This window comes from Phoenix dactylifera, chromosome 4, assembly GCF_009389715.1.
Source record: "Phoenix dactylifera cultivar Barhee BC4 chromosome 4, palm_55x_up_171113_PBpolish2nd_filt_p, whole genome shotgun sequence".
NCBI classification, from domain to species: domain Eukaryota; kingdom Viridiplantae; phylum Streptophyta; class Magnoliopsida; order Arecales; family Arecaceae; genus Phoenix; species Phoenix dactylifera.
In genome coordinates this window covers 16,980,783-17,000,114 of record NC_052395.1, presented here as the reverse complement: position 1 = coordinate 17,000,114, position 19,332 = coordinate 16,980,783, and the positions used below count along the sequence as shown (strand labels likewise).

At 43.4% G+C, this 19,332-nt stretch overlaps 1 protein-coding gene across 1 annotated transcript in view; it reads right to left on the bottom strand.

Moving 5' to 3' along the window:
- Window positions 1–1,020: 1,020 nt before the first annotated feature.
- The window catches only part of LOC103708191 (mediator of RNA polymerase II transcription subunit 25), a 33,692-nt gene continuing 15,380 nt past the window's right edge, over window positions 1,021–19,332 (bottom strand). Inside the window, exons 10-15 of the mRNA XM_008793013.4 lie at window positions 19,051–19,104; window positions 8,990–9,018; window positions 8,636–8,704; window positions 8,434–8,518; window positions 1,845–1,931; window positions 1,021–1,763 (exon numbers count right to left, since the gene is read on the bottom strand). Coding sequence (XP_008791235.2) covers window positions 1,347–1,763; window positions 1,845–1,931; window positions 8,434–8,518; window positions 8,636–8,704; window positions 8,990–9,018; window positions 19,051–19,104 — 741 coding nt within the window. The 3' untranslated portion in view covers window positions 1,021–1,346. The remainder of the gene's footprint in view (window positions 1,764–1,844; window positions 1,932–8,433; window positions 8,519–8,635; window positions 8,705–8,989; window positions 9,019–19,050; window positions 19,105–19,332) is intronic.

The window sequence follows — 19,332 nt, the reverse complement described above, 5'->3', positions numbered from 1 at the left end:
TTGTGTAATGGTTTACGTATGCGCCGTAGCCAAAACAAGAAAAAGAGATTTTTTTAACAAAAACCACGTATTTGTCATCCAACTACCTTGCGTTAAGAGCGGGCTATACCGGAACTCGTGTACGTAGAACAGGCTATTGCTTTGGCAAATAAAGAAAGGTTGTGGATAACATTTCCCCGATGTTTCAATAACGGCATTGCTCCGTTAGATTGGACCCAAATTTCACTTAATGAAAAATAGCATTTATTGGATGATACATATTCTTTCCGAGAAAAATAGTTACAAAGTTGATTTTTTCTACCGAAAAGTGAATTTTAAGAATTATTATATTACATAGAGATAGACAAACATGCAAACAACAGCCACTAATTATAATAGACCTCATGGCACTAAATAGCCTGTTATAATTCCAACCATCTTCTCGTTTATTTGAAACCATGACTATGGCAGTAGTTTTAAGCCTAAGCCAGTGACCGGAACGGAGCCGCCAACCCTCGCTTCAAGACCTTAAAAAAGCTCAACAGGGAGGGCAATTTTATAAAATCATCCATCATGCACAGGCAGCGGGCGTGGCCTCAGCGAGAACAACCGGAACGACCCGGGCGAGAGTAACCGTAAGCATTTTCCGGGAATTCTTGCGCTCCACCAATCGTGATACTCAACTGCCTTTCGGTACCCATTGGGTCCAAATGGGGCTCAGCAAGGCCCGGGCAGCGCCACCACAGGGTCCGCTTCCAGTGCTACATTAGTTTTTTTATGCACATATATCTGTTTGAAGGGCATGCGACACCAGATTCAACCACGTAAAATATTGTGCCTTTCCGACAAGGACGGATAGATAGGCTAGACCCACGGTTCCAATTTGCGATTGGGACTTCCAGGCAATCCTAAGAAACAAAATGACTGCAGCTTTTGGGACCATCAACCTACTCGGAAATTGGCATTCAAGAACACGCCTAGAATGTAAAATAATTTTCCAAAGGATCACTCTTATTAAGAAATCCTTTAGAAATATCACGTTGCAAGGAAATGAAGCACTAGCTATACAACCATAGTTTAGTGCAGAGTTCGCCCATTCAATACATAGACCATGCAGTCCTCGTAGAAGGGAGGAAAATAACTTCCAATAGCTTTAACTAAACTAGATAAAAGAAGCGTGGAAAAGTCTAATATCTTGCATTCACAATCAAGTTTATGGAACCTATTGGCAGAAAGGGATACCCACAGCAACAGGAATAGACAGATAAGCTTTGATACAAACATATAAACACCCCTACCTAACACTACAAGCCTATAAACACCCCCGTCCTATCCACACCAGTAATTTCTTTCCTTCCCGTGCATTGCTAAGGTAGGAAACCCCCTCCGGACATGTTGCCTGGCCCTTGTGTGGGCATCTTCCCTTGAGTCATGATTTGAGACCTGCTGTGGCCGGGGACGAATGTCTGACCCAATCCCGATCCAACCATCTGCTGCTGCTGTCCGACCATCTGCTGCTGGCCCATTCCCGATCCGACCATCTGCTGCTGCGACTGGCCCATTCCCGATCCGACCATCTGCTGCTGCTGCGGTTGTGCCTGCTGTTGTAGCTGCTGCGCTTGCAGATGCTGATGTGGATGCGCCTGTTGTTGAAGCTGCTGCTGTTGAAGCTTCTGCTGCTGGAGATGCTGATGCGATTGTGCTTGTGGCTGAAGTTGCTGCTGTTGCAGCAGCAGCTGCTGCTGCTGCTGGCTAGGCACCTGTGGTTTGAACACAACCATATCCTGGATCAAGGAAAGTCTGGATTAGTGGCAAAAATAACATAACCTAAATTGAAATAACCCTTATAGACTCCGTTAACATACCCCAGGAAAGAGCACTCCGATCAAGCGGCCAGCTTTGTCCGAGACTGACAGAAGCAAGGTTTGTGAAGGCAGCTGGATGACTGCACACTGAAATAATATTTATACTGCATCAAGGATCGCCCGTACCACACTTATCTAATTGCTGCTTAAACATAACTGAATTCCGACCGTGGTAAAAGGATTCAACGAATTATTAAGGTAACAAATATCATTAAATTACCAAAGCCCAAGTAAATGTCAGACAGGTCATAGTTTACACTTGTTACAAACGTCGCAGTTGGATTACAACTTTATCACATATATTTAAGAAGAATTACTGGAGTTGTGGACCCTAAGATCAATTTCTAGTATCCCAATTAGCATGCTGTTTATATTTCATAGTCAAAGAAACTTATTAGCTTATGAAATTTAACTAAAATTTGTGAAAATAGTGGGACTTGTTTTTAGTGCACCTGATGGAGGTTAGGCATCCATTCTTCTCATTGATAAGGATCACTAAATGACATGAACACAAAAAACTGAGGGGTAAGTTCTGAAACCCAATTGTTCTGCAAAAACATCAGCTTACAGAAACTAATCTTCTTTTTTTTGAATACCAATTTCCTTTTTCTAGGTGCCAAACTTAAGGAGACCTTAATTCACATTAAGAGCAATCAAGTCCACTCCCATTGATTTTATATATAGTGTCCAACAATTTTCTATGGCCAAGAAGTATTTAACTTAGTACCAGATAATTAACAAATGCTGTAATTCAAATTTAAAAAAAAACGCACAAGCTACAAAATTTCTGTCATTAGAAATTCACTCTTTCTTGTTCTACTGCTGCAAATGAGGCATTCTTTGAACGATTCTAGGTTCACTTCCAGTCAGCCGTTGACGTCCACTTTTTCTTCCACCATAGCAGGGCTCTGTTGTTCATATCTTTCAAGAGCTTGGGACCACCCCTTTCTTTTTCTTCTTAAGTTTTTGTTCTCTCATTGTATTTGTGCAAGCCTTATTTTGCCGTCCTCATCTCTAAACACTTTGCCCCTCCATCAAGGTAGTTGTTCATGCAACAAATTTTCCCTTGAGTATATAATCTGTAGTGTGAGACCTCAGGCCACCATATGGTATCAAAGTGATCCAAGAAACGATGTTGACAAATATGGTAGCCTAAACTTCCTTTCCTGCAGTTTTTTCCTCTTCAATTGATGTTTAATAATGGTCTGAACTAAGATCTCTTGTTAAACGTTCATCGATAAGATACACATAGTAGTTCTTGTTGCACTGAAGTCCATCTCTTTAATTGTCTTCCGATTAAATCAATATTGCCACATATACATATATTATGTAATGTTTCACAGTAGCAGTAGAATTTATAGTCCTAGTGTGAGCATTATTTGACTTGATTAGTTTACAACTTTACGTATATCAATATTTACAGATGCACGTGTAGAGGCTGTCATAAATTATCTGGAACCACCTCAAAGAAAGTATTAATTATCAATGTTCTATTTAGGGAGATTTTAGACATTACATATCTTTAGAAAAAAGAATATTGATGATTATCATGCTAATCATAAAGTTTTACTGTTTAGGCACATTGTTATGTAGAAGGATCTACAACATATGCCTAAACATAGCGACAGTAGACCCAGTACATGCGAGGAACCAACCAGAAGACGAGTTCTAGGAACATAATCCAACTTCAAGTAGTTGTGCATAATTAGCCATCATGTTTGGCCTCTTAATCCATTCCTTAATATGTTTGCTCCATCACCAGTTGTCTGTGGTTGGGGATGTTCCATTGGTCATCCATTCTGGTGCTTCAGATCATATAATTGGGACCATAATGTTTCCATTCATGAATCACTTTTTCAATTTGTTATTCTGCTCAATCCTCCACAATTGAAACTGCTCAACATTGTTCCACTTCAGCCTTTCTCTTGACACTTTTTGTCCTTAATTTGTCTGTGCATCTTCTTCTGTCCTTGAATAAACTGGCTATTGAGCAACTAAGTTAACTTTTCCATAAAGTTATGTTTCTAATAGCACAAGACTGAGAACATTATGGAAGGAAATAAGGATGAAAATGTTAATAATTTTTAAATGTTTGAAAAGTCCACTTTTCAGATACCTTAATCAATGACATTATTGCTTTGGACAGCCATCTTTATTACGAACTAATGTAAGTTTACTGTGAGGAAGAATGCTCATGGAGGCACCGTTTATAACAGTTCACTCTGATATTTAACAACAGCCGAATATAGCTAGAGGGGTCTTAGTACTATGTCATACTAATTTCTTTAGAAGTTGACATACTACATATACTTTTCGCAAGTTGGCATGGCTGTATCTTATCAAAGACCAATCTGAATTTTCAACATGTGTCACAATTTTCATGCTGAAATTAAAGCTTTTGACAGTTATATCTTGAAAATGAAAAAAAAAACACTGATAAGGCTTTATATATATACTCTAAAATTTGTGACTGATTTAATATTAATAATAAATTGGTGACTGATAAGCTTTTTTTGGGCGACTCGTCCAGGGAGTGAGGAGAAATCCTAAGCTTCCCTCACCTCTCCTCTCAATATTGTGTTAGCCCCACAACTCTCACTCCTTGACCATGGACGGTGGCCACCCTCCTTGACAAGTATCTCTCCTCCCTCCCTCTCCCTCCACCTCTCCCTCCTTTCATAACCATCACTAGTTGGCAATTCATTCTGATCCTCTCTCTTCTACCACCCAGTCCACACTTTCTCCTCTTCCCCCCACCCCTCGCCCTCTTCCAACAAAAATCTCCCCCCCCCCCCCCCCCCCCCCCCCCCCGAGTGGGTTAGAGCGTACGGGTTCCAGGTGGGTTAGGTCGGGAACAATCGGGTGAAGAATGAGCATGCTGGTCAGATTGGGCTTCGGCCCTCTCATTTTACATCGAATCGGGCTCTGACTCCGGTTTTCAGGACCAAGGCAAGGCCGGCCGATCTCAGGCCTGATAAATTTGTCTTAATATCAGACCTCGACCCTAGCAGATGCTCCGGTCTACTTTGCAACGCATTGGCTTTTGGTTAAAGATCAGGGTTCAATGTCCTAATGAGTTCAAATTTCTATAGCACATGAAAATATCAAAAAATGTTTCCCCTTACATGACTAATACCCCCATGGCATGCAACATCACCAGACTACTTTGCATTTAGTGCACCTTTATCATCTACTTCCATTCCTAAAAGAGCAATGAATACATTCTAATTCTCCTTAATAGTGACACAACATTAGCATAGTAAAATTGCAGGAAAATTAAACACAATTAATTGTGCAATGCCATGCCCATACCATCCTCAAACATTAAGGTTAATACTATTAATATTTACCTTTATTACCTCTAAACTTAAAAAAAAAATTGGTCATTATGTTTGTTGGACATATAAAATGCCCTTCCAATGGGAGACCTTGTAAGTGATGCATATACGAAACAATCTGCAAGTCTTAGGCCCTGTTTGGGGGAGCTTTTGGATGGCCAAAAAGCACTTTCTGGCCCTCCAAAAGTACTTTTAGATAAAAAATGATGTTTGGTAAAATTTTCGGAAAGCTGTTTCAGCTTTTGCGAGAGGCTGAAAACAGCTTTTGGGGAGAAGCTCCAATTTGGAGCTTTCCGAAAATGTTGTTTTCAGCTTTGTCGGAAAGCTGTTTTTTGGACCAAAATACCCCCATTTAAATCTCACTTTTTTTCCCCAAAACCCTCATCCCGCCTCTTCCTCTCTCACCCATCCTCTCCCTCCCTCTCTATCTTCTTCTTCCTCTCAACGCCGCCGCCTCTGCTCCTTCTTCCTCTTCTTTTTTTTTCTTTTTTTTTTTTGTTTTGAGAGCTTGTGGCTGCCCACGGTGGCAGCCACCATGCCGGCCACCACCCATGACCGGCGACCTCTCTATATTTTAATAAAATAAAATAATAAATAAATAAATAAATAAATAAATAAGAAAAATAATGAGTGAGTGGCAAATAATCTGATCTAAATAAATAAATAAAAATATTAGTAATTATTTAACCAATTTTATCACCTAGCTAGAAAATTTGTTAGAGAGATAAATGGTCATTAGAAGGATGAAAAATTAATTTACACTAATAATTATAATATTTTATATATTTATTATTGTATTATACTATAAATATTATATTATATTATATTATATCATAATACATTGATATGTTATGTTAAATAATTTAATATTATATTAAATTATTATTCTATAATACATAATGTTATAGTACTATATTATAATAAAATTATATTACATTACATTAATATTAGACTATATCATATATTTATGTATTAATACATATTATATTTTATTATGCTCTGTTGTATAATACTGGTAACGTCCTTTATGGTCATTTTGTCACACAAAAGTACTTTCTCAATTTGTTTACCAAACACATGTTAAAGTGCCACAGCACTTTAGAAATGTAGTTACCAAACAGCAAACAGCTTTTTATAAATGCTCTGCTTCAGACAGTTCTACTTCCAAAAGCTCTACTACTAACAGCTCCTCCAAACAGGGCCTTACTGTTTAAAGAGCTTAAGTTTGTAGGCAAAGAGAATTCATAAAGATGGGCTGAAGCAATCAGCAGAGGCATGATAAGACAGATTCTTACAGGTGATCTCATTTGGGCTCTCAAGATATCAAGTTAAATTTCTTGTATTCATGAATACTGCTTGTGGTCATATTAATGTTATGGAGCAGGTGGATGATATTATGGTTACTAGGTGATATTGGTGAATACAAAAGCTAGATTTGTGCTTACTTTTTAGCACGGATGCTTGAGGAAGCAAAAATGTCATTTGAGAGTTAAAGACTGTCAAATCCCAATACAAACAAACTTGTACCACAGAGCATGTGATAGTAGTTGCTTGGATCCAAAACTGTAAACACCGAAAAGTCAAAAGATCAAACACCATTCTTGTAAGCAAAATCCTTGAACATCCAAAGAAAATGAAAACTCATTCACCTCATTACCACTCAATTGGATATTTCATTTATAATTAGTGTTGTCCCCGTTACCATGAATAAATTTTACTTTCATTAGCACTTTAAAAAGGCTTGGGTATCTACAGGGCGCTTAAAAATGGTGCACTTCACAGAACAATAATGGGCATCTACCGATAGGTGGTCAGTCCAATGCTAATTGTCAGCTTTTCTAGTGCATAGGAGTTCAGCTATAAAATACAAAACATTTGTGGGTGAAAAACTGATGAGGAAAAGTAAGAAAAAACATGGTTGTTTGACTTGGTGTCAAATCTGAGTACCGGCTACCAATCTACAATTCATATATGAACTCATCTCAATATCGGCACTATAGGTAGCGATGAAGTCTGTTACTAGAGGCCCATAAGTTGCGCTTTGACCTTTTAGTTATTGTGTACAAAGTTCTTTATGTATTATATCATGAAAGAATAGAAGACACAAAATTGTAAAAGGTTAAATACAGGGAGAAAACGACCATGTGCATTAAGCCTACGGAACAAATGGCTGATATGTCCACAGAGGTTTTGAAGGAAAGAAAAAGAGAACATTTTCATAAGCTGTGCGATAAGAAGTAGGAAGTGCTAGCTTAATGAGTAGCCTCATTAACTTGACCACGTCTTCTAATATCTTTTATGATTAATAGGCAGCTATTGAGTGGGTAGGTGCACTTGAGCATTAAATAATAAGATTTGGAGACAGAGATATCGGTGTAACATATACAATTGGGTTTACTGCTGATTAAGCAGATCAAATGGGGAATCTGATCATTTATCTTTTGAAAAAATGTAACCCTAATTATGTAAGCAAGAGAATAAAGGGGTTCAGAATTTGGACAGACTAATGTAGCCAAGAATATATATTCCTCTTATTCTTATATATTCTTCCTTTCCTTTCTGCACTTTTTTTATAATTTTATTAGTCACAATCTCTTTTGGCTTTTTGTTTATTTCATCTCCAGATCTTTTCCTTTTTCAAGAAAGTTATTGACACATTTATCCATGCATCAGGTTTTCCAGAAAACGGATATCTAGTATAATTAGCAAACATCTCACAATCGGAATGTTTTTAGCTTAATACAGTCAATAATACATCACCACACTGCTAAGTCTTTGATACCTGTTCATTGTATTGTTGTCGTGTATAAATGCATGCATGCATGTATGTATGTGAACTGCAGGGTATATCATGAGACCAATTTAAAATCTCTCTCTTAAAGTACCAACTAAAAGAGACATATTTCCAATTTTATGCCGCTAGTGTGCAGTTTAAGATATTTCGCTTTAATGGTTTGAATGGACTATGAAGCAGCAGGCTCTTTTTCTTTACGTCATAGCTTGGTTAAAAAAAGCCTAGTTAATCCTCCATATTAATTTGAATGCTTATATGTAGCACCATTGACTTCCTTATCAATAATTTTACAGCCTGAAATTGCCAGAAATTAGAACTTAGGCATGGCAGAAATCACCACAAATATTCTAATTAGCTTATTAAAGGTGTCCAAGAAAAAAATACATGCAAAAACCTTGTAGACTGTAAATCCAATAAAATCAAAAGAAAAACGAGCACCATGGATGAGATGACTCACAAGCTTTTTTTCTTGCAGCTGCCCAAGGAATCCATGCTGATTTAGTGTCCGAAATACCAAATAATCTACTTTGCCACCATATTGTCTGCATTGAACAAGAAATGAAATATTACAGTCTATCTGTTTAGCATGCATGCAGAAAGATGAACAGTCCACATGTCATTATGCATAATAAAACACAGATAGATGGTTTGGGCATGACTTGTTACTCATATGCTCTTGGGCTATGAGACGAACAATTTGCATTGTTTGTGGCCAATCAGCTGCAAGCCTGAAATTATAACAAAGCAGATCACCAGCAACATGCTATAGCGTAGATCATTCGCAACATATAATAATAATTGTACAAATTTTAAAAAGTAAAAGCACTGGGTAGTTGTTCTGTCATAAGAAAGGCTGTGTCTTCCTCCTAGACAGAACAGGGAAACAGTGTGTGGTAGTCTGATTTTTTTCTCAAGATAAGCAGACACCATTTCTCAAGATAAGAGAGATATACAATTTTTTCCTCATGGAGACAAGTAAAAGAAGACAATTCAAGAAGACATAATAAACTTACGTTTCTGATGCTGATGCATTCCTGTAACCCTGTCACATAAACAGATTTTTTCATAGTTATGATTCAGTTTATTGAATATATAAAGTTCGAATATTTTGCAAGGGAGAGATATTGGCATGATGGATAATGTTGACAGATAGCATTTTACTTCTAGAAAGGAATCAAATGGTTGCAGGTAGTAAGAAATAATTTTCTAAACTTTTCCTTGAGACATTTTTATGTTTTTTAGAGATTAAAGACCCATAATTAGATGGGAGAAGACTTATAATTCCAAAATAAATCTTTCAACAAATAAAGTATCAAGACTTTAAGAATCCTGAGTTATAGAAGTCAGTGTGTTGTGTAAACAAGCTGCAAGTTCATAACATTAATAACAAATGTCTAATAAGGCCCATCAAAACATAAAACTACCATCAATGCTGACAAGAAGTCATGAATCAGTGTTTATCATAAGCATGGCCACACAAAGTTGGGAACTGCAAAACCCCTGGATTTCCATCTGCACTATACTATTTGTGACCCTACAACCTGAAATCATTATCAATTTGTATTTTCCATTCAAATATTAATATACGATTTAGTTTTTATTATGATTAATAGCACATACTATATCTGTTCCTTTATGTATATATACACACACACACATATATATATAAGTCAACTCTTATGATTAAGAAAAAGAAAATAGAAAAAGGAGAGGAAACTGGCCCTACCTCTGCTATGATTTCCTCTTCCAAGAGGAAGGAGACCTAGGCACCATCTACACCAAACCTGCTGTAGAAAGGAGAAAATTATAGGTTTACTGTGTGCCCTTGGCCTTGCCGCCTAGGTTCCTACTTGCCTTGCTCTGGCTGGATGCATAGCTCACAATCCTCAACCTTAGGTGCCTATTCAAGGATGGAAGCCTAATATTAGGTGGATAGTGAAGGTCAGCCTGGTGGGCCAACCCCTATTCCCTACTAGGTGGAAACTTCAAACAGAATCAGGAGTGTGAAAAAAGGGAATAAAGGATAGTAGATTGATCAAAAAGGGTTCTAAATGTTCATATTTTATACCAAAAACTGCTAAACCCAAAAGTTGCTAAATCTTAAAGGTATTTTTCTGGCATCAGCCAAGAGGCTAAATTGGAGGTGACAGAAGGATATGCTTTAAGTATACAAAGTAGATTGCATCAAAACTTCTCTAATAGCAAGACTTTTTCTTCTAGAATTATAGTCTCAAAAGCAGCACATCTAAATCTGCCTTTGTTCTAGTTAAATGTGAGGAAGTTATATTTTAAAGGGAGGCCTGAAAAAACGAATGTGTAGTAGCCTATAGGCCCTATCGCTTGAGATAATGAAACCAAGTTAACAAGCTAAAAAGATCCATCTATAGGCTCGAGCAATCTCGTGGGTTATTTAGTACGTCATTAATATGATTATGCAACATAATGTTTTTATCTTTGCAATATGATATACTAGGACATATAATCCTAGCTGTTACATTACAATTACTGGAAGTGGAAGAGATCAAGGAGACAGAAGAAAGGAATAATGTAAGCAATCTTGGAGCTGAAGAAGACATTCCAATTTCCAAGGGATCAGTTTATCTCAAAGGAGAATATACGTTAATAATCCTTTAGAACCAAGGTACGCCGTCTCTGGACCGAGTGATTAGCACCCCGGCCCACTGAGCTAAAATCCAGAAGATTTGGCCGAGGTTGGCCTCGGCCAAGACCAACCAGCGGGCCAAATCCACTGCTTAGAGGATTGCCCAAGCAGTGGCCAACCTCACCAGCCGATGGTTCAGCCCCGCGCAGGCCCTGCTCAGCGCCTGCGCAAGGTTCTGCGCCCATCACAGCCAACGCGCGGCCCTCCGCGTGCCCGACGCCCAGCAGCGCACATCCCTCTGCGCGCATGCACAGCTACGCGCGAACCTCTGCGCACACCAGCAACCAGGCCGGCCAACGCCCGAGCGCCAGGCCGACCCAGTGCCACGCACACCAACGCGCGTCCGACGCTTTGCACCCGCGCTCGCATGGCGCGCCCGAACCTCGCCAAAGCCAGACGCGACCGGTGCACTGTCAGGCCACCTCCCCATGCTTCCCCAGCACCCGGCACACGCACAACAGTGGGTTGCACGAATGCTAGAAGTGGGCATGGACATGGGCAGCAACCAGGGGCACCAACCCTTGCGTGCGCACTTGAGCGCGCACGCACAAAAGGCAGAGCAAGCGCAAGGCTCGGCCGAGACTGCATCCGGCCGAGCGCATCCAAGCCAATCGGGTCCAAAGCCAGCACACAGGACAAGCCCAATCAATGACAAGTCAATCAGTCCGAGCCCGTGCACATTGAACCCGGACCAGCCAGTGCATGCGCGCCCAAAGGCCAAACAAGGCAAGCCACGATCGGCTGAGCCAAAGGCACGGCCAAGGGACAAGTGGCAATCATCCGCGCGCGACAGCAAACAAGAAAACTCCCTACAAGACAGCACTCGGCCAAGGATAGCAGGCCGAGACACATGGCAGAAATCCAAGCGCAAGCGTGGGGATAAACATGGAAGGAGCACGCGCAGAATCAACGGAGGAGCCTGCAGGCTCTTCAATAGAGTTTGGCGAGCGAAGACATGAGCGACCGAGATGCAGCAGGCCGCGAGATGAACGGACAGCAGGAGGCTAAGTCACCAATCCGCAAGAGCAAGAGCAGCTGGAAGCACGTCTCGGTAAATCAGGAAGCGCGTCCCGGGAGTCTACCCGGCCAACCAACGAAGAGACCAAATCGGGCCAACCGCGGACAAGTGGTGGCATCCACATGGGACACGCGCCTCGGCCAACCGGGCAACGCATCCCGGGCGTCCACTCCATTTCAGCACATGGCCGAAGGGGCCAAACATAGTTAGACCCCGTGCAGCTAAGTTAGAATCTTTTTTGCATTTGAATTTCTTCCGCAAATAAGCCAAGGCACTAGGCCTATTTAAAGGAGCCATTAGGGCCCTTAGTCGGCATCTTTGAATCATTTGAATTGTCTTTGAATTAGTGTGTCAAGGGCCCCCTAGGTGGAAATTTCGGCCGCAAGGCTTGGGCTAGGGTGGGGTAGATCAACTCCCCTTAGAATGTTTTAGGCGTCGCAAGATCCCTTCCTGATCTTGCCAAGAGTTCTTGTAATCCGTTGCTTATTGGAATATAATCAAGTTCTTTCAATTTCAGCCCCATCTCTTTGGTTCTTTTCCACCGCCGGCCCCAATCTTGGATTAGCACACGGCGTAGTTCCAACGGCAGCAAGAAGAGGCACGTTACCCACATCAAGTCGGTCCCAACAACACAACATCCTTTGAACCTTGGCGCGGGGTTTGGGACCGCAAAGCCCCGCGGGCCAACACTGGTGCTTTCATTGAGAGTCTTCAACGGAGATCGTCGGGTGATCGGCTGCAGTCCAAATCTACGGAAGGACGATCTCAAGGGTAACGCTCCATCTTTTCAGATCTATGCTTTTCATTGCATGTGTTATGAGATCTGAAAATCAGATCTGAAATTAATTGTTTTACTTGTGAGATTTGATTGTAAGGGGTTTATTTCATTGTCTTGTTATTGTGTGAGATTTTTCCTTGTACGGGAAAAGAGTCCTCTTGTGTCTATTGTCTTCAATCTAGGGATAGTCTAATGGGGAGGCTACTGGTAGTACCCAAGATTATTTGACCTAACGGATTGGTTGTAGGGTATATTAGGGGCCGCATAAAGAGAAGCTACTGGTAGTACCTTGTGCGCCTTCCCCAACTACAATCTTTTCGGGAACACATAGATCATCAATACCTCTTTTGGGTTGAGAGATCATATCTTGTTTTTCATTCATACTTGAATAACCCAGAAGGGACATATTTTTGTGTGATGTAATCTTCTCATAAAGGAGGGTCGGCTCATCCTTTGGGTGACGACCGTAGGAGGATTGGTTGATTTTTGTTGGGTAGAACTTTCAGATTTTATAGAGTCGGGTAGTAAATCTGTTAGCCAACAAAGGCTCCTTGAGGTGATGAAAAATAACAATGCAAAAATCAGCCGAGTGTTAGAGCATGTGGTGACAACCTTGGCCGCCGTAAGGAGAGAAGGAAACGCCAACATAGAAAGGATAGAGAGGAGATTTGCAGAAAAAGGAAGTGATGTTAGTGAAGGAGGAAAAAAAAAGAGAGAAGTTAGGAGAAGAGGAGGAAGAATTGAGAGTGGTGATGATATTGTTGATAGATGGGCCGATGGTATCCCTATGAAGGATCGGCCAAGGAGCATGGAGAGGCATGGGAGTGAACCCGTGGGAAGTCCTTACCCTTAGAGGCCTCATGGCCGACGGGAACAAGAGGAAAGAAGGAGAGGAGATCGGGTTGCCCATGGAGATGACTTTAGGGTTTCGGGTCCACATGATAGAAGGGTCCGAAAGCCAAAGATTGATTTCTCATCTTTTGGAGGAGGTGATCCATACGAGTGGCTCAATAAGGTCGAGCAATATTTTCAGGTTTATGAGATCCCTCGGAAGGAAAGGGTGACCTTAGCAAGCTACCATCTAGAGGGGAGAGCCAATAGGTGGTGGAGGTGGCTAAGAAACATTTTTGAGAAAGAAGGGAACTACTTGGGGTGGACAGTTTTTGTATAGGAGTTCATGAATCAATGGGGACCGTCACCAACCGTAAATCACCACGGCTAATTGGCCAAGTTGAAGCAAGAAGGCAAGGTGCAGAATTATGTTGATGACTTCCACCAACTACAAACGATGGTTGATGGTTGGTCGGAAGAGGCCTTGCTCAACATCTTTATTGATGGGCTCAAACCTTGGCTTGCCAAGGAACTAAAGCTCAAGCAGCCCATACGCCTTCAAGATGCAATTAGGATGGCGGAGATCCTTGACCAAAGTGGCTACACCGACCGGCGCCCGGCCAAGGAAAGCTCCAACCGCAACAATACCAATCCGTTGCCATCCAAGTCCCAACCAGCAGCCGCAAGCACTTCAAAACATCAACCCCCATAAGTCAAGAAGCTCAACCGAGAGAAGTTGCAGGAGTACATCAAGAAAGGATTATGCTTTAAGTGCAGCGCCAAATGGGAGAAAGGCCACCGCTGCAAGCCCGATCAGTCCTATGTTCTTCACATCAATAGCAGCGGGGATGAAGCCGAGGATGATGCTACAACCTCCGACGGCAGCACCTCTGATGACGATCCCATCGAAGCCAACTCCATCAACCCCGTTCCAAAAGATGCTGAGTTGTCCTTACATGCACTCACTGGTATCCAAAGGCCTTCAACCATGAGGATGACTGCATGGATTGGCAAACATGAAGTGTCATTGCTCGTTGACAACAGGTCCTCCGACAACTTCATCAATTCGGGAGCCCTTCAACGGGTTGGACTTAAGGGGGCAGCCACCAAACCCTTTGAAGTGAAGGTGGCGAGCGGTGAAAGGCTTAAGTGCTAAGAAGTGGTCAAGGACATCCGACTCAACATCCAAGGTGTTCGAATTTCAGCCGATTTACATGTACTCCAACTTGTAGGCTTGGATGTGGTCCTTGGCAACGTATGGCTTCAAGGCATTGGGAAAGTAGTCACGGACTACAACGCCATGACCATGGAGTTCCGACATGGTGGAAAGAAAAGGCTATGGACAGCCCTCAACCACAAAGAAGTGTGGCCTTGCGAGGCCAACATGATCGAGCGCTTATGCCGAGGAGGGGCACTATGCTTTGCCATGATGCTGTCCAACCGAGGGGCTGCGGGGGGACCTCAACCGCAGCCAAAAGATGAATTGCAAGGCTTGCTGCCGCAAGTCCAAAAGCTCCTTGAAGCCCACCGTGGCGTCCTAGAGATGCCAACCGTGCTTCCACCAAGGCGCGCCTTCGACCACCCCATCCGCCTTAAGAGAGCAAACCAATCAATGTACCACCCTATAGGTATGCTCATTTTCAGAAAAGGGAAATCGAGAGGCAAGTGGACGACATGCTGAAACAAGGGATAATCCGGCCAAGTACAAGCCCCTTCTCATCACCGGTTCTTTTGGTGAGAAAGAAGGACGGGTCTTGGAGGTTCTGCACCGATTATAGAGCCTTGAATGAGGCTACTATCAAGGACCGGTTTCCAATCCCAACCGTGGATGAGATGTTAGATGAACTCCACAGCACAAAGTTCTTTACAAGACTTGATCTCTCGGCCGACTATCACCAAATCAAGATGCGCGACGAAGATGTCCACAAGACAGCGTTCCGCACCCACTCCAGCCATTATGAATACCTTGTCATGCCGTTCGGCCTTTGCAATGCACCATCAACCTTCCAAGCCGCTATGAATCAGGTATTCAAGCCGCACCTTCATAAATTCGTCATCGTCTTTTTCGATGACATCTTGATCTATTCAAAGTCCCTAGAAGAACACATGCGGCATCTAGATCTAGTCTTGCGCACCTTGGAAGAACATCATTTTTTTTATCAAGCCCTCCAAGTGCGTTTTTTTTCAAACGGAGCTTGAGTACCTTAGGCATGTTGTACTCGGAGATGGAGTACGTGTTGACACACGAAAAATTGAGGCCATGACTGATTGGCCGTTGCCCAAGGATATGTCAGCCTTACGATAATTTCTAGGACTCAGCGGCTACTACTGGCGGTTTGTGCAAGGCTATGGCCTAATTGCAAAGCCGCTCACGGCCATGCTGAAAAAAGATGGGTTCGAGTGAACAAAAGCAGCCTGCCAAGCCTTTGAAAATCTCAAACGGGCTATGACTCAAACCCCTGTGCTCGCATTGCCCGATTTCCGCAAGCCATTCCAAGTCTTCACCGATGCAAGAAATGATGGAATTGGCACGGTCCTAGCTCAAGACAAGCGCCCACTAGCTTATATTTCCAAAGCCCTTGGGCCACAAAAAAAGGCATGGAGCACGTACGCAAGGGAGCTGCTCGCGGTGGTACACGCGGTCAAGGTTTGGAGGCCATACCTACTTGGAAGATGCTTCACCATTGTCACCGACCAGCAAGCTCTTCGGCACCTTCTACAACAAAAAATCGTGACTCCAGAGCAGCAAAAATTCCTGGTAAAGTTACTTGGCTTTGAGTATGACATTATCTATCAACCAGGAAAAGAGAATAAGGTGGCAGACGCATTGTCACGAAAGGAGGGCAGTCCACTACTTGACGGCACCCTTGAGGACAAGAGTATTCTCCAAGAGGGGGGATGATGAGCACCCCGGCCAGCCAAGCCAAAATCCAAAAGATTTAGACAAGGCCAACCTCGGCCAAGACAAACCAGCGGGCCAAATCCATTGCTTGGAGGGTTGCCCAAGCAGTGGCCAACCTCGCCAGCCGATGGTTCAGCCCCGCGCAGGCCCTACCCAGCGTCTGCGCGAGGTTCTGCGCCCATCACAGCAGCGCACGGTAAACCGCGCGCCCGCTCGGCCACAGCCACGCGCGGACCCCCACGCACGCCCATAGCAGCGTGCGGCCCTCCGCTTGCCCATGCAACCTCAGGCACGCGCGGCCCCCCGCGCGCCAGCAGGCGCGCAGACTAGCGCGCGCCCACCAGCCCACGCACGGCGAACCGCGCACACACCAGCAGCAGACGCGCGGCCCTCCGCTCGTGCGCCAGCCAGCGCGCGGCCCTCCACGTGCACCACTGCAGCGCGAGGCCCTCCGCGCGCCCGACGCCCAACAGCGCGTGGCCCTCCGCGCGCATGCACAGCCATGCTAACCTCTGCGCGTGCGAGCAGCAATCGAGCCAACCAACACCCGAGCGCCAGGCCGACCCAGTTGCACGCACACCAGCATGCGCCCGGCGCTTTGCGCCGCGCCCGAACCTCGCCAAGGCCAGACACGACCGGTGCACTGCCAGGCCGCTTTCCCACGCCTCGCCAGCACACGCGCAACAGTGGGTTGCATGCATGCCAGAAGTGGGTATGGACATAGGCGGCAACCAGGGGCACCAGCCCTTGCGTGCTCACTTGAGCGCGCAAGCACCGAAGGCACAGCAAGCGCAAGGCTTGGCCGAGACTGCATCCGACCGAGCGCATCCAAGCCAATCAGGTCCAAAGCCAGCGCACAGGACAAACCCAATCAATGATAAGTCAATCAGTCCGAGCCCGCGCACATTGAACCCGGACCAACCAGCGCATGCGCGCCCAAAGGCCAAACAAGGCAAGCCACGATCGGCCGAGCCAAACGCACGGCCAAGGAACAAGTGGCAATCGTCCGCGCGCGACAGTAAACAAGGAAACTCCCTGCAAGACAGCGCTTGGCCAAGGATAGCATGCCAAGACACATGGCAGAAATCCAAGCGCAAGCGCGGGGATAAACATGGAAGGAGCATGTGCAGAATCAACGAAGGAGCCTGCAGGCTCTTCCATAGAGATTTGGCGAGCAAAGACATGGGCGGCCGAGATGCAACAGGCCACGAGATGAACGGACAGCAGGAGGCCAATCTGCGGGAGCAAGAGCAGCTGAAAGCGCGTCCCGATAAATCAGGAAGCGCGTCCCGGAAGTCTATCCGACCAACCAACAAAGAGACCAAATCGGGCCAACCGCGAACAAGTGGCGGCATCCGCACGGGACACGCGCCTCGGCCAACCGGTCGACGCATCCCGGGCATCCACTCCATTTCAACACATGGCCGAAGGGGCCAAACATAGTTAGACCCCTTGCGGCTAAGTTAGAATCTTTTTTGCATTTGAATTTCTTCCGCAAATAAGCCAAGGCCCTAGGCCTATTTAAAGGAGCCATTAGGGCCCTTAGTCGGCATCTTTGAATCATTTGAATTGTCTTTGAATTAGTGTGTCAAGGGCCCCCTAGGTGGGAATTTCGGCCGCAAGGCTTGGGCTAGGGTGGGGTGGAGCAACTCCCCTTAGAATGTTTTAGGTGTCGCAAGATCCCTTCCTGATCTTGCCAAGAGTCCTTGTAATCCGTTGCTTGTTGGAATAGAATCAAGTTCATTCAATTTCAGCCCCATCTCTTTGGTTCTTTTCCACCGCCGGCCCCAATCTTGGATTAGCACACTGTGTGGTTCCAACGGCAGCAAGAAAAGGCACGTTACCCACATCAAGTCGGTCTCAACAACACAACATTCTTTGAACCTTGGCGCGGGGTTTGGGACCGCAAAGCCCCGCGGGCCAACACCGGGCCCTGTGGTGGTGCCACACTATCACTGTGACGGTACGGTACAGTACAGTCACGGGCCGGTTCAGCATACCAAGTGTCGGTACATCCTCTGTACCATATACTGGTACTGAACTGGTACGGTATGCTCTATACCGCTTGGTTCAGTACAATACAGTACGGCAAAACTTGTCTAGAACACTATGGACCAGCTTGTCTCAAAGAGAATATATGTCAATAATCCTCTAGAACACTATGTTCTGAAACCCGTGTTACAAATAAAATTATATGCAAACGAGCATTACTTAGTGACACATAATGAAATATACTTTCTTTCCAAAGAATGAAAACTAATTTAGAGGTTATTGAAGTATGTCATATATATAGGCTACCATTGATATTTTCTTTCAAGTGTTTAGTCATTGTTAGTACAAATTTTTCAAGTTAATTGATGCATGAAAGAAAGAAATTTGGGTTTCTGAACTCAAAAAATTGTCGATACTTTGTTCTCACCATGTCACAACAGAGAAATAGCTGAATTCAAAGAAAAATGCAAACCGAAAATACCATGGTGATAAATTAAATAATATACTTTACAAGACAGAAAAATGATACACAATGATACAGATAAAGATGAGGCATACCAAAACAATGCCCAATAAATGCTGTGGGAAAAACAAGGATACATAAACTTTTAATTTTAAAGCTTCTAAAGGAAAATCATCAAGGATAAACATTCGTGAATAAAGTGAAGGAACTTTAATTCAGAACTTATGCAAAAGAAAGAAAAACAGAACAAACGATCTTCACATGAGAACTTTTTACTGGAGATCTTTCTTATCAAGAGGGAGTCCTTAAGATATAGAGAGAGAGCTGTACGTATTCATATACAGCTTCAATCGTCATCAATCTAATCCAACTGATAAGAGAAATTTGAACATTAGAAACACTAATTTAATAAAACATATCCAACTTACTTCAAGTTTACAAATGAATACTGGTTGTCCTTGCCTCTGTCCAGACAAAGATCCCTAAAAAGTTAAAATGAGGACACTGTCAGAAACTTTTCAATGCACCATAGCAAATTAATAACATATGGTCATATAAATTTTGGATACAAGCAATGGTGAAAATGGCAGATTTGTAATGTATAAAGTGAGGCCTTATGCAAGCACTAATGAGTACGAAATAATGATTAAATATTATTCTGACAAGAATTTTTACTAAAAGAAAGGAGAATTGTGTATTGGTTATATCCA